This window comes from Ochotona princeps, chromosome 2, assembly GCF_030435755.1.
Source record: "Ochotona princeps isolate mOchPri1 chromosome 2, mOchPri1.hap1, whole genome shotgun sequence".
NCBI classification, from domain to species: domain Eukaryota; kingdom Metazoa; phylum Chordata; class Mammalia; order Lagomorpha; family Ochotonidae; genus Ochotona; species Ochotona princeps.
The window spans coordinates 13,945,308-13,959,806 of record NC_080833.1 but is presented as its reverse complement, the minus strand read 5'-3'; the positions used below and the strand labels follow the sequence as shown (position 1 = coordinate 13,959,806).

General features: G+C 53.7%; 1 protein-coding gene and 1 long non-coding RNA gene across 4 annotated transcripts in view; one reads left to right on the top strand and one right to left on the bottom strand.

The window, feature by feature from the left end:
• Positions 1-14,499, top strand: part of ECE1 (endothelin converting enzyme 1) — a 106,694-nt gene that overhangs the window by 53,323 nt on the left and 38,872 nt on the right. For 2 of the 3 annotated variants that reach the window (XM_058676398.1, XM_058676385.1), the window contains exon 2: positions 7,525-7,611. In XM_058676398.1, the coding sequence (XP_058532381.1) occupies positions 7,525-7,611 (87 nt within the window). Of the gene's footprint in view, positions 1-7,482; positions 7,612-14,499 lie in introns of those variants that run through there. The other variant, XM_058676393.1, reaches the window with a different exon arrangement.
• On the bottom strand, positions 1,932-4,966 carry LOC131482419 (uncharacterized). Its single transcript, XR_009246980.1, has 3 exons — positions 4,794-4,966; positions 2,769-2,939; positions 1,932-2,317 (listed from the first exon to the last, which is right to left on the bottom strand). It is a non-coding gene; the product is annotated as an uncharacterized LOC131482419 (long non-coding RNA).

Here is a 14,499-nt window from a genome sequence, read left to right as displayed (position 1 = left end):
AGTCTTCTCCCAATGTTTTGTCCCTGTTGTCTCTGGCCATTCTCAGTATTGGCCATTTTAGCACCCCCAACCACAAATGCTGACCTCCCTGCCTGACACGTCTCTGCTCAGCCCTGGGCAGAAGACTTTCTGTGTGTTCTAATTGTAGAAAACCTATGGAATTGGTGCCACATCATCCCTGTTAGATGGATGAGACCAAGGAACAGAAAGGTCAGTGACTCAGCCAAGGTCACATGGTTGCACTTGGCCTCCAGTCACTCTTAAAGGATGAGATGCTAGAGCCATACTTCTGGGGCACACAGGCTCAAGGCCACGGTGAAGACCCAAAAGGCTGCCTGGAGGAAATGGTGGCCAGAGGAAAAAGGCAGAGGGCAGTATGAAGGCCAGGAGCATAAAGTACAGGATTAGGGGCTAGCAGCAGGCTAAACCTGTGCCTGTAGGACTGGCATTCCGTATAGTTCAAATTCCAGTTTGAATCTTGGATGCTCCAGTTCCCATCCAGCTCCCTGCTTATGCCATGGGAAAGCAGTGGAGGATGGCCCAAGTCTTTGGGCTCCTGCATCCACTTGGGAGACCCAGAAAAAGATCGAGGCTCCTAGCTTTTGATGGGCTCAGTTCTAGCCATTGCAGCCATTTGGGTAGTGAATCAGCAGATGGAAGACTTTTCTGCTTCTCCTTTTCTCTGTATCTTTACCTTTCCAATAAAAAAAAATAAACAAATCTTGGGCCTGGCGCAATAGCATAGTGGCTAAAGTCCTTGCCTTGAATGTGCCAGGATCCCATATGGGCACCCGTTCTAATCCCGGCAGCCCTGCTTCCCATCCAGCTCCCTGTTTGTGGACTGGGAAAGCAGTCGAGGACGGCCTAAAGCTTTGGGACTCTGCATCCACGTGGGAGACCTGGAGGAGATTCCTGGCTCCTGGCTTCGGATCGGAGCAGCTCTGGCTGTTGCAGTCACTTGGGGATTGAATCATCGGACGGAAGAGCTTCCCCTCTGTCTCTCTTCTCTGTAAATCTGCCTTTCCAATAAAAATAAATACATCTTTAAAAAAATAGATCTAAAAAAATAAACAAATCTTTAAAAATAAGAAAAGCAAGCACACAGGGTGTTTAGGGGAATTAACTAGATATGTTTTGCTGTGGTTCAGTGTGTGTTGGATGAGGCAGTGTGAGGAGCCAGGAGTCAGGTCGTGGGGAGGCAAGGATGGAGGAAGTTGGAAGCAAGGCTGAGGCTGCTCAGTCCACCTGGGGCCAGCTAGGAGGCGAGGGACCAGAAGGAGCTGCAGTTGGAGGTCGAGGGCCCAACCAGTTGGCCATGGCAGGCATCCTGGCGAGCAGACACCTGACGGAGGCTCTCAGGTGGGTGGTGATGGGTGGTGGGCTGGGAAGAGTGAGCGACTGCTGGGCTGCTGAGGCTTGGGGATCGGCTGCTGCTCCATGGGCACTGAAGCAGCATGGTGCCGACACTGGGTAAGACTCTCCCTCTGTGGCCCCAGGCAAGTGAGTCAGGTCCAGGACAAGTGGGTGTGTGTTCCCAGCTCCCTGCATGTGTGGACCAGATCCGTCTCCTGCTGCCAGCGCTGGAGCCCAAGCCCAGCCCTGGGACTCAAGTCCAGCCCAGAGTGATTGACTCACTAGCTGGCTGGGCTGCTGGCTTCTCAGGAGGCAGTTAGCAGCCTTGATATTCCCATCCCCACCCTGATGCTCCGTGCCCTTGGCCTTCTAGTGTGTCCCTAAGGCTTCCTTTTACCTGCCCTGCTCCTCTGCGACTCCTGCCCACTCCCACCACCCACCATCCGACTGCTTGGTGGCACAAAGCCAGTGCCCCTTCTCCCACTTTCACCCTTCCCCACCATTTATATCCCTCCCTGGTTCCCACAGCCCAGGGGAGGTTGGCCTAGAGAGCCAGGTCCCTCTGGTAGACAGGGGGCACACGAGAAGGGAAAGCAGCCCTGAGAATGCCAGGAAGATCTGTGTTCAAATCTCAAGTCTGCTGCCTCAGTCTCTGTGTCTGTGAAATGGGCATGTCAGGGCCTACTCTACAGGGTTATCCTAAGATACAAAAAAGGCAGAGTACCTTGGGAACCGAGCAGTACAAGGGTCAACGATTGCACTTTCTGTGTGTGAGAATAACCAAATTTTGCTTTTTAAAATAAGCATGTTTGTTTTAGCACAGCTTGAGTGGCAGGAGATTGGCACGTTGGATTTGTACATATTTACGGGTACAGGGTAAACAGTAAAGGTCAGATCAGGGCAATTCGTATTACTGGCCCTTTCCTTAGAGACTCCATCCAGATCTCCTCTTCTGTGTTGAGCTCTGCAGTGCATTTTAAAGGCTGAGTTACAGAGAAGGGGGAGTGAGAGACCTTCCCCCTGCTGATTCACTCCCTGAATGGCTGCAATGGCTGGTGCTGGGCCAGGTCAAAGACAAGAGCCTGGCATTCCGTCCAGGTCTCCCACATGGATGGGAGGGGCTAAAGCACTTGGGCCATCTGCTGCTGCTTTCCCAGGTGCATTCGCGTGAGCTGGCTCGGAAGTGGAGCAGGCAAAACTTACACTGATGTTCATGTGGGACACTGGTGCTGCAGGCAGTGCGTGACCTGCTGTGTGACAGGCCCAGCATCTGCTTTTTGTCAGTGACAACCTGGGCTCGAGGTCGCTTGTCTTGGTTTCAGATTTCCTTACTGATGACCTACTGTCCTTTTTCCTTGGGACACTGTATCAGCCTAGATGCTTCTTGGTTACCAGCGTTCCTCTGATATTCCTACCTTTTGGTGATCTCCTTGGAATTTTGAGGAGTCCTAGTTAGGAGCCGCAGGAAGGACCTTCCCTGGACATGTCTGTTTCTGTTGTGATTAACCTTGAGTAATGTGCTTTCGGGATGGGGACCGCAGGTCGAGTCCCATTGTCACTGCCTGTTGGGGGTCCAGTGTTGGGCACTGCGTGGATAGAGGGGTAATAAAGTGACTGCTATCCACCTGCCCAGGGATAAAGACCTGATTGTAACACAGCTAGTGCGCTGTGACACACCACAACAAAGGCAGAAGAAAGGGCTTTGTGGAAGAAGAGGCAAGCTCCAGGTGGCAAGGAATAGTGAATATGGGCACTGGCCCAGTAGATGTACTGTATCAGTCACAGACCTCTCGAGAATGGGCCCTCTTCAAGGCTGCAACCCTTGCACAAGGCCTGGCCAGTGTCAAGGACAAGATACTCTGCTGTTGGGGGAGAGCACCTGCAGGGGTGGGACAAGGTCTGGGTGACAGTCACACACCTGAAGGACCATGTGCAGGACATACCTGGAGGGGTCAGTTTGGACCATTTGTGGCATCCAGCTTTCAACGTGCATGTGATGGGCATTGGCTGAAGGCTGCAGAACCCCGTGTTCCATAAACCCTGTGTCCACAGGCTCTGCACTCGCCAACACAGATTGAAAATAGGACAAATCATGTCTGTCTGGTCCACGTGCATAACAAGTGCTCACTCAGTACTGACATCTGGTTAGGGGCTCTGAGTCACGTGCAACTGATGTGGAGGACGTGTGCTAGTGACATGCAGACACCACACCATTTTACAGACAGGACTTGAGCACCCAAGGCTCTTGGTATCTTGCAGTGAGCCCTGGAACCACTCCTGCAGGAGGGCCCAGGGACCACTGACATGGCTAACACTGATGAACACTTCAGGGCTTTGTGCCCACGGCTGGTCTAAGCTGTCACAGGGACTTGGTGATATTTCCCGGCAGTCTGAGAGGGAGGTGGGGTGGTTACCAACCCCATTGTATGGATGAGACAGCTGAGGTGTACACACTCACACAGCTGGGAAGTAGCCAAGTGGAGATCTAAAGGTTTGAACCAGAGCCGTCACCTCCCACAGTCCCTCATCCGTGTATAGGGATGTAGCTGTCACATGGCAGGAGCACAAGGATCACATCTAGGGGCTTAGCAGATCTGGCCAGTCACCTCAGACCACAGTGATGGTCCCTGACCACAACAGCAGCAGCATTAATGAGGAAGGCTTGGAAATCAGATAAGGAGACAGCTTGGCAGGGATGGCCACTGGGTCTCGGGTCTCAGAACTTCACTTCAGGGCTGCCCTTTCCCACCCCTGCCCCTAAAGTAACCTGAAGCTCCCCTGCCTTGGTCATCCCAGGAGCCATCTGGTTGATGCAGTTGGCGGGTGACCAGGCTGCAAGGCTTTGTCCTCAGGAGGACATGAGCGTGCGTGAGGCTGCTAACCCTTTGATGTGCACAGGATGGGGTTTCCAGAGCTGGGAAACATCCTACCCTCATCTGGCTTTCATTTTCTCTATGCAGCTGTGGCTCTGGGGGCGAAGATAGAAAGTCCACAGAGCTCTGTGAGTTGAGTCCCCTTGCCGTTCTCGGTCATGGCCAAGTTCTTCCTCCGTGACTGTGCAGAGCCAACCGAGGCCGAGATGCCCCCAGAGCAGAGGCTGTGCTTTCCCTGTGCTCAGGGATGTGGCTCCCACACCCACAGAAGAGGAGAGGAAGGGGAATGTGTACCCCCTGCACACCCAGTACCTCAGCCACAGGAGGACCCCACCTGCAGCAGCAACCCCACCTTCCACAAGGAATGTGGGCCCAGGAGTTCAGGCCCCAGGTTAGAGGCTTCCTTGAAGGGTGGCTTGGGGCCACATGCTGCAGTATTTGTGGGTGGAACAGTTGTCTGATGGAGTCACCTCCTGGCTGCCTCGCTCCCCAACCAGGGGTCAAGTCCTGCCCCTCCTTGGTGGCTCCTATGTGTCTCATTTGTAAGGTGAAGGGGAGGATTCTCACCTTGCCAGGAGTGAGGCATTGTAGGGTTAGGAGACATCCTGTCACGTGGCACACAGCAGGTGTTCCATCAGTGCAGCTCCTTCCTGCTCCCTTGTCCCTGAAAAGTAGAGGCGATGCTTGCTGTGCCAGCCAGGCAACTTCTCTCTGATAGGAGCTATTTGGGAAGAAGGAGGTTTATTTCAGCTCACAGGTTTGGAACTGACAGTCCCCATTATTAGTCTGGTGTCAGATAAGGGCAGGGAGTGGGATCGTGTGGGCGTTCCTGGAAGCAGAGGTAGGGAGCAGTCTGTGATTCCATCATAGGCGCCACCCCAACAACCTAATCCAATCTAAGCGCTTCCCAAGGCTCATCCTTCAGACACCCTAATCAGATTAAATGCCATCCTTCATCCGCTCACACCAGGCTCTGGGGATCAAGTGAGGGACGCCCAATTCATTAACTAAGTCATCACATCTGCTGAAGCAGGCTGCAAGTGGGTGTGGGGCTGCATCCAGAGAGGGAAAGAGGACTCAGAGGGCTCAGGGCAGGCACGGAGACAGGGCTGCCCTGCAGCTGGACAGTCACTCACGGTCCAAGTCTTCCACATCCGAGGCAGGACCAGTCTCAGGTTCAGGTTCCCTGCAGGTGTTTCAGGGAGGGGTCCACATCTTTTGTGTACTGAAAAGTAATCAGCTCTCCATCTTGGCTTCTATTTGGGAAGTCTGTGAGCTTCCTGCGTTAGCCGCCCAGAGTGGGGCTGCAAAGGGGATGTGCCTCTGCAGGGACACAGAGCAGGGGACCCTGCCTGGGGTCTAGAGAGGGTGGGAGCCACTGTCAGCACGCACGCCAGGCCGTTTCCCTGAGCCACAATATTGTCTTCTGTAAAGGGGCCAGGAGTTGGACTTGCTGCTTCTGAGAGAAGGGTAAAAGGCAGAGTGAAGTGACGGGGTTTAGAGGAATTGGAAAATGCTCCTCATGCCCCATCCAGGGACCTGGGGAACTGAGCTCTTCTAAGGGTCATCTCCTCTGGTGACTGACACCTGTCACTTAGCAGAAAGCGCCCAGCTGTGGTCCTTCCATCTACTAGGAATGCAGCTGCCCAGCAGTCCTTTCCTTCTCCAGGGCGGGAACTTCCTCCACCCTTGAGGAAAAAGTTTCAAGTATTCTAATTCTTTCCAGGCACTCCACTTCCCCCAGGGCCTGACAGATCTGTTTCCTGTATCCTTAGATATCAGGAAGTTGATGCAGTTTCAAGGCACTTCCCCTCCACTTGTCTCAACATTCATTCCCACGCTGTACCTGCCAGGCAGTGGGCAGTTTGTGATGGGTAGGCCAGACAAGGCCCTAACCCTGATAAAGCTGACGACTCTTGGGGGATAGTCAAAAGCAACAAGCACTTTTGACTGCGGTAAATACTGTAAGAAAAAAAGGTGCCATCATAGGGAATTGGGGGCAACTTGGGGTGGTTGGGACACTCGAAAAGGTGACTTAAAAAACCTGAGGCAGGAGCTGGCCACGTGGGAGGAGGAGAGTGAGGAAAGAATGTTCCAGACAGTACTGCAGCTACAAAGCTCTTGGGGGAAACTTAAGGAGTTGGGGCCTCTGTGCCAGAGCTGAGGGGTAGCCCAAGTTGACGGCTGGGTAGGGGTCACAGTGCAGGGCTTGGTGCTCTAGAGGGTGACAGCATGATTGGCAAGGCCCTGCCCTCCTTCCTAAAGGCTGGCTCTAGCTGCTACCAAGTGGGCAGTGAGAGGGCAGGAGTGGAAACCAGCAGTCAGTGACCTTGACCGGTCATCTCACCTTTCTGAGCCTGTGCATTGACACACGTGGGTACACACGTGGAACTGGGAGAATCAGAGTCCAATTGGAAATACACAGAAATGCACTTGGCAAACTGAGACCCCCGTGTCTTCTCAGGAGCGGAGAGTCCTTTGGGACCGGCAGGGTGAGACCTTTCCGGGGTTCTTGGGTGGGAGGGAGGGTGCTGGGGCTGAGTCCCTCTCTGAGCACCCCTCATCCTACAGGTACAGGGGGTACCTGCTTGAGGCAGGTGGGGGGCTAGTTCCCTTCCCAGCTGCTGCCTTATCCCAGAGTCCTGCGGGAAAACCACCTGTTGGGGTTGGGGCAGGCACCAGGGTACCCTCAGCCACCCTAAAACACACACACACACACACACACACTTCCCCATTTCTTTTATCCCTTCCACCCCCACCAACCCACCCCAGGCTTCACAGCACTTAAGGGCTCCCCGTCAGGGAGGGACCCCATTTTCTTGGCTGGGGCCAAATTTGAGGCTCCTGCCTCACACCGGACTCTCAGTACCTGCCATGGGATACCCCATTATTGAAGGGAACTTAAGGAGGTAGCTGCCCTGAGGCTCTTGCCTGCCTAACTTAAGTTCAAACCCCCTCTTCCGACATCAGGGGAAGGACGGGTCCCCATCTACCCCAGGCCCTGGGGGTGTGGGGGTGGGATCTCCTGGGTATCGCTTGGCCTGGCGTCGAGACAAGGTTGCAGCACGCGGGTGTGTGGTCGCCTATGGCCAGACGCTGCCTGGGTGGGCGGGGCAGGGCGGAGGATGGAGGGGCGGGACCCCTGCCCGCCCCGGGCCGGTCCAGGGGCCGGTCTCGGTGCCCCGGCCGGCCGGGGCGGGGCACGGCACTGCAGCGGCGGCGCCCGGGGCTGCTTCCCCATTCGGGCGTGAGAGCCATGGAGGCGCTGAGGGAGTCCGTGCTGCACTTGGCCTTGCAGATGTCGACCTACAAGAGGGCTACGCTGGACGAAGAGGACCTGGTGGACTCGCTCTCCGAGGGTGAGGTGTACCCCAACGGCTTGCAGGTAAGCTCCCAGACCCCACCTCACGCAGTGGACTTCCCTTCCCAGCTGCGGTGGCCGGCAGGGCATGCGCACTGGCGCCGCCCCGCCCCCCACGCCGCCGGCCCAGGGGAGGGGGCTGCTGCTGCTGCCAAGGGTTGGGCGGGAGGCCGGGCCTCGCTCCAGCATCCGCCTGTCGCCTGCCAGCGCTTCCCCAGCTCCTCAAGCCACCTGCTTCTGATCCAGTTCCTCTGTGGAATAGGGAGTCCCAGGACTTGCCCAGGGTCTCTCAGCCCTTTATCCCTGCCATGCCTAAAAGCTTCCCTGTTGTAGCCTGGGAGAGTGACCCTGTGTGCCCAGCTTCACCCCTGCTTCCTCCCTGCGCTGCAACATTTGCATTTCCAGGAGTGGACTGTCCATGCTTTCCCCCTGCCCTCTGAAAGCCTGCCCAGGGACCCCAGTTCCTCCCCTCGCCAGCCGCTGCCCCTGTGGGAATCTGATGAACTCACTCTGAGCAAGGCTGCCTGTGCCTGCCTCAGCCCTCATTGGGATTGGTGCCAGGCAGGTGGGTGGGAAGGATCTGGAAATGCTGGGAACCCCCGCAGCGGGCTGGGATGCTGCTCCTGGGAACCCAGTGCAGAGCAAGGTCTGGGTGTCTCAGCCCAGGACAGCATGAGCCAGGTAAACCAAGGGAGATGTTAGGGCCTTGGACCCTTAGACTGGTAACACTGGAGCCCCCTTCCCCAGGCGAGAGAGAAAGCACAGGGCAGAACTGATCTGACCCCGGTGTCTACTTGCTGGGATACAGGTCTCACTTAGCCTCAGAACCAGCCTGGAAGTGGGTCAGGAATTCCTTCTATCACCTCTAGACAGTGAAACCATGTCAGTGAGAGGGAAGACAGCTTCCTGTAGAACACGGGGCTTAGGATCTGACAGGGCCAGAGCAGCCCAGGTTGTATGACACCTCTTCCCTGCGAACTCCCTCTTGAAGAGGTGAAATCCAGCAGGAAATGAGGTTTTGGTAGCAGGCACTTTCCACAGATGCAAACAATCTAATTGGCAACCCTCATGGTCTCATCTTCCACAGAAGGTTCTAAATATATCTTCGGCACAAAACATTTAGGATTTCGGTCCCGGCACGATAGCCTAGTGGCCTAAGTCCTCGCCTTGCACACACCAGGATCCCATATGGGTGCCAGTTCTAATCCCAGCAGCCCCATTCCCATCCAGCTCCCTGCTTGTGGCCTGGGAAGGCAGTCGAGGACGGCCCAAAGCCTTGGGATCCTGCACTTGCGTGGGAGACCCAGAACAAGCTCCTGGCTTCAGATTGGCTCAGCTCCAGCCATTGCGGCCGCTTGGGGAGTGAATTATTGGACAGAAGATCTTCCTCTCTGTCTCTGCTCCTCTTTATATCTGACTTTTAAATAACAATAAATAAATTTTTTTAAAAAGCCATTTAGGATTTCCACGAAGCGACATGTTGTGTTGGGACCCCGATGGCTGGCCCTAGTGGAACAGCCTTTTCCAGGGCCCAGTCTCTGGAGCCAGGGACCCATCTGTGAAATGGAAGAGCCTCAGATGCCATGCATCACTGGGCCTATTAGGTTATTGTTGTCTTAAGGAGCTGTGTGGGAAGGGCTGGAGGGACCCTGCTACACACGGCCAGGCAGAGGGAAAGCCAGAGGCTTGGCACATTCCTGTGGTCACATTGCTGCTGTGGGTTGAAGTTGGCTGTGGGTATCCCTCCACCAAGCTGCCCAGCTTCCCTGGGGGAAGAGGCAGAGGTTGGCTAGAGATAGTTCTGTGGGTACCCGACTTGGCTTCCTGGGCCTCCCTGGCGTCTCCAAAGCAAACATGAACTCGCCCATGCTGGCTTTTCCAGGAATCCAGGGCCCACCCGCCTCAGTTTACAAGACCTAGTTTCCTACAAATTGGATGTTTTCAATCACTGGGAAGTTGTTGTTGTTGTTTCAATAAAAGCTTTATGTGCCGATTTTCAAGGGAAAAAACTAGGGACGTATAAAGAATAGATTAAAAAGGAAGCAGTAATCCCACCGCTTTAACAGCTTCTAGCTCTTCAGTCTTGTTTGTACAAGAACTGTTTTAGGTTTTCTAAATAAGATCTGTTTATTTGAAAGGCAAAGTCACAGAGTGATTGGGGAAGACAGACAGAGAGAAATCTTCCATCTGCGGATTTGCTTCCCAAATGGCTGCCAGAAGGCTGGGCCAGATGTAAGCAAGGAGCCAGGACTTCTCCCAGGTGTCTCCTATGGGTGCAGGGGTCAAAGTACTTGCACCATCTTCTGCTGCATTTCCAGGAGCATTAGCAGGGAGCTTGATTGGAAGTGAAGCAGCCAGGAATTCAAATGGGCACCAGTATGAGATGCCTGCATCCTTGACAGTGCTTTTTACCTGCAATACCATGGTAGCCAGCCCCAGGACAATATATTTTATTTTGAAATATAGTTAATCTGACTTCACAGATACCGTGTTATATAATACAGTTTTTATTTTATTATTTTTTTTAAAGATTTTTTTGCATTTTTACTTGAAGGTCAGCATTAGAGGGAGAGACGTCTTATATCTGTGGCTCATTCCTGCAGGGACCAGAGCTGGGCCAGGCTGAAGCCAGGAGCTTCTTCTGGGTCTCTCACATGATTGGGTAGGGATTCAAGTTCTTGAGACATCACCTGCAGCCTGCCATGGTGTGCATTCAGAGGAAGCTGGACAGGAGGCACACCCGGACTTGAACCCAGGGACTCCGGCATGAGATGTGGGAATCCCAAGTGGGTCTTTCCCACTATACCAGATGCCCACCCCAGTGCACAAACATCTTAGTGATGTCTTCAGTGCATGCAGATTAAGCTTTCCCTCAGGAACCTCTGCCTCCCTGCCCCATTTCAGAGGCTTGCAAGGAAATTGCCCAGGTTACACCTGCAGCCTAAACTGGGGAACAGGGAGTTCCAGCTATCTGCCAGAACCTTTCCAACTTATCCCTTTAAAAATCTTAGTATAAAAAGGAAAACTGAAATTTAAGAAAATATACATATTTCTTTATTTACTTATTTGAAAGAGAGAATAACAGAGAGGGAGAAACAGGGATCTTCCATGTTCTGATTGATTCCTCAAATTTCCTGGCCAAGAACTCCATGCAGGCCTCCCGTGTGGGTGGCAGGGCCCAAGCACTTGAGAGCTGAGATATTAGTAGTGGTTTTCTCGGTTTTCTTATTCCCCCCCTCAATGCGCAGTCTTTGGAGACTGACCCCAGCACAAGGTGCACTCAGTAGTTCACTGAGGCATCTTGGAATAGATATCTTGGAACAACCTAGTGGTTGAAAATACCCACATCCCGTGTCGGAGTGCCTCCCGCCAGTGCACCCCTGGGAGGCAGCAGGGAAGGCTCAGATCCTTGGGTTCCTGCCCTCCACGTGGGAGGCCTGGATTGATTTCCAGCTTGCAGCTTCAGCTCCGGTGAGCCAGTGGGTGGGAGCTCTATTTGTCTCCCAAATAATTATATCCAAAATTTTAAATAAAGAATCTGTAAAAGTCTTCTGTGCTTCCCAAGAGATGTTGGCAACTCCACTCAGCTGTTGGAGCCTCAGACTCTTGGCCCTGCAGTTCTAGAATCTGAGATGGGCTCCTGTGGTAGCCAAGTGGACTGTAGCCCAGGGGCTGCCCAGACACATCTGGCCTTTGCCCTGGGACCCAGGTGGAAACCGCTACCTCCTAACTCTAGGCATTGATGCCTGTTTAAGACGTGTGACATCCCCTCTGTGTCAGTAGGTGATACTTGAATCTGTTACCTGGAACCTGCAGAAAGTCAGGTGTGGGGCATGGAACAGGTGGCGTTTGAGACCTCTGGCAGAGGATACCAGAGTTCTGCTCTGGGCTGACCCCCGTGGTCTGCAGTGGAAGTTTATTTCATGTGAAGAAGCTTCCCCAAACTGTGACAGCTCACAGAGGCAGGAGCCTCGCTGGGCTGGGCAGGGCTGTCACGGTCCACCTGCTCCAGCAGATTCCCTGCCAGCGCACACCACGGCTGGCCTTCTCATCAGGCCCTTGGCCAGATGGCTCCTGTTGGCTGCTCCGTGCAGTGCTGGCTGCTGCGGAGCTGGCAAGGGCTCAGCAGACAGAACCTCCTATCCCAGTCACCACCTCTGAAAACCCAGGTCTTACCCGCCCAGTGCTGCTGACTGAAATCCTGGGCCCGGATGGCAGTACCCCATCTTCACCTGCAGAACTTGTTCTTGCTCTAAGCCTGGGTGAGCCAGGCACTCACTTCTGTAACAGAATATTTATCCCCGATTAGGGCTTTGTTTCCTTAGCTGTGGAAACCCTGGGAACTCGTGAGTTGGAGAATTCAGCTCTGTCCTCTCCCGTCCTCCATTCCCCTCTTCCTCCATTCCCCCCTTTCTCTCTCCTGCTTGCCCTCTCTCTGACTCCCTCTTTCTCTCTTCTCTGTGGTGGGCACCCATGGCTCTGTATCTTACATTCTCTGCCTACCTTACCTGCTGGTAGATGGGATATTGAGTGCACCACAAGCAAGGCTGCTGCAGTACCTCTCTACTCCATCTTGCAAACATCAGCTCTGCTGCTTGGCTGATGAACTGGGCTGCTTTCCCTCCAGCATTCTGCAAAGTGGCTTCCGTTGACTGACATGGCCTCACTTCCAGAAGGAAAGTGAGAAGCCACTCCTATCTCGCCTTGCTGTGACCTCATCTCATGGGATCCTCTCTAACTCCGAAGAAGGACTGAGAGCAGGTGTGATGACTCAGAGAAGAGCCTGGGCTGAGACCAGGGCCGTTGGCAACATGGCAGGCCACTGTCTGGCAGCCCTGGACTGGCCATCCTCTCCAGGAAGTGCCTCCTGGGCCTGGCCCAGAGCTTCCAGGTGACACCTCCTGCCCCAGGTGGCACCTCTGGATCCCTTCTTGGAAACATGGTTTGTCCAGAAACCACAAGGCCCTCAGCCTGTCAAACAGAAAACATGATGGAAGTTAAAAATCCCTTTTCCAAATTCTGTTTGCCTCTCTGGCCTGGAAGTATGCATTTTAAATTTAATTTTGGCTGAGTTCTAATTTAATTTTGCAGTGAGCACCATCTGGTTAGATTCAGTACTTTGCTTGACACTGGAAAATGAGGCTCAGCTCAACTTAGCCCTCCTCAGGATGGGGGTGGGAGCAGCAAGCCACTGTGGCAAGAGGCAGCCAGGCCTGGAAAGAGGCATTATCCCAGCTCTTCCCGCTCCGGCCCCTGCCAACCTGAACCTCCACTCCTGTGTGCCCTTGGAGTGAATCCTTGGTCTCACACTCAGGAGTGCTGTGAGTGTAGGTGCTGGCAAGCATGCCAGTCTTTAACTGCCACTGCCTGACACCTCCCAGCCTCTGGGGTACCTCTATCTTCTCTCTCTTTACCTCCCCAGACATCTTTGCTTCTTGCTCCTGCTGTCTCCTTATTCCCCACAACCTGTCCTTGCTCTGTCCAAATAAGGCGAGGTGTTCCTGCTCCCCAGTGCCAGGCAGGGGTTCTCTGTTAAAATCTATGGAAAGCACAAGCTCATGAGTGACTTCTATTCACTGGTTCACTCTGCAGATGGCCACCATGGCTTGGACTGTTTGGGCCAAAGCCAGCAGCCAGAACCCAGTTCGGATGTTTCAGAAGCCCAGCTACTTGAGCCCTCATCTCTGTTTCTCAGGGTCCGCCTTGTAAGAAGCTGGAGTCGGGAGACAAAGCTGGGATTCTGAGGCTTCCACTGTGTGGCAGAGCAGGTTAAGATGCTGCCTGTGATGCTGGCAGCCCACATGAGCACCAGCTTGTGTCCTGGATATTCTGTTTCCCATCCAGATCCCTGCCAATGGCCTGTGAAAGCAGAAGGAGATTATCCAAGCTCTTGAGCTCCTGCCAGTCGAATGGAAGATCCAGATGGAGCTCCTGTCTCCTGGCTTTGTCCTGGCCCAGCAGCCGTCTGGTCAGTGAGCCAGTGAATGAAAGATCTCTCTGCTTCTCTGTGTGACTCTTGACTTTCAAGTAAATAAATAAATAAATCGTAAGAGAAATCTGGAAGTCCAGCCTGTATACTATAGAATGGGATGTGAGCATCTTAACCACTAGGCCCAACATCCTCTTCAGGTTCACCCCTTTAATATTTATTGATTGGGGCTGTCACTGTGGCATAGTATGCTAAGCCTCAGCCTGAGGTGCCAGTGTCCCATCTGGGTGCCTGCCTGTTGCACTTATGATCCAGCTCCCCGCTGGTGGCTTCAGAAAGCAGCAAACAATGGCCCTTGGGCTCCTGCCCCCAGGTGGAGACAAGGAGAAAGTTTCTAGCTCCCAGCTCTGGCTGTTGCAGCCATTTGGAGAGTGAACCAGCATTTTGAGCTCTCTCTCTGTAACTCTGCTTTTCAAATAAAAAAGTAGAAATAAATTTAGTGTGTTTATTTCAGAGATAGAGAAAGAAAGACACAGTGAGATCTTCCATATACTGCTTCACTCCCCCAATATGGCCACAACAGCCAGGCTTGAGCCAAGCTACAGCCAGGAACTGGCACTCACTCCAGGTCCCCCACATGGGTGGCGGGGACTCAGATACCTCAGCCGTCACCGGCTACCTTCCAGGGTGCACATCGGCAGGACATGCAGCCTGGATTTGAACTCGGGCCCTCCAGTTTGGGGTGTGGACATTCCAAATGACTTCTTAAGCACTGGCAGCCACCCACACCCAAGACACCTCTTCAACGAAGGTCCTGCTGCCCTTTTGATTCCTGCAGTTGAGCTGCGACCATGGGGTGCTTGGTTGGCTTCAAGGAGGAGGAAAGCTGGGAAAAGTCCAGGGACAGAGTCATAGCCAGGCAGGGTGCACGTGTGTCGAGCCACTTCAGGTCCTAGGGCCCTTGTGTGCCTGAGATGATTGCC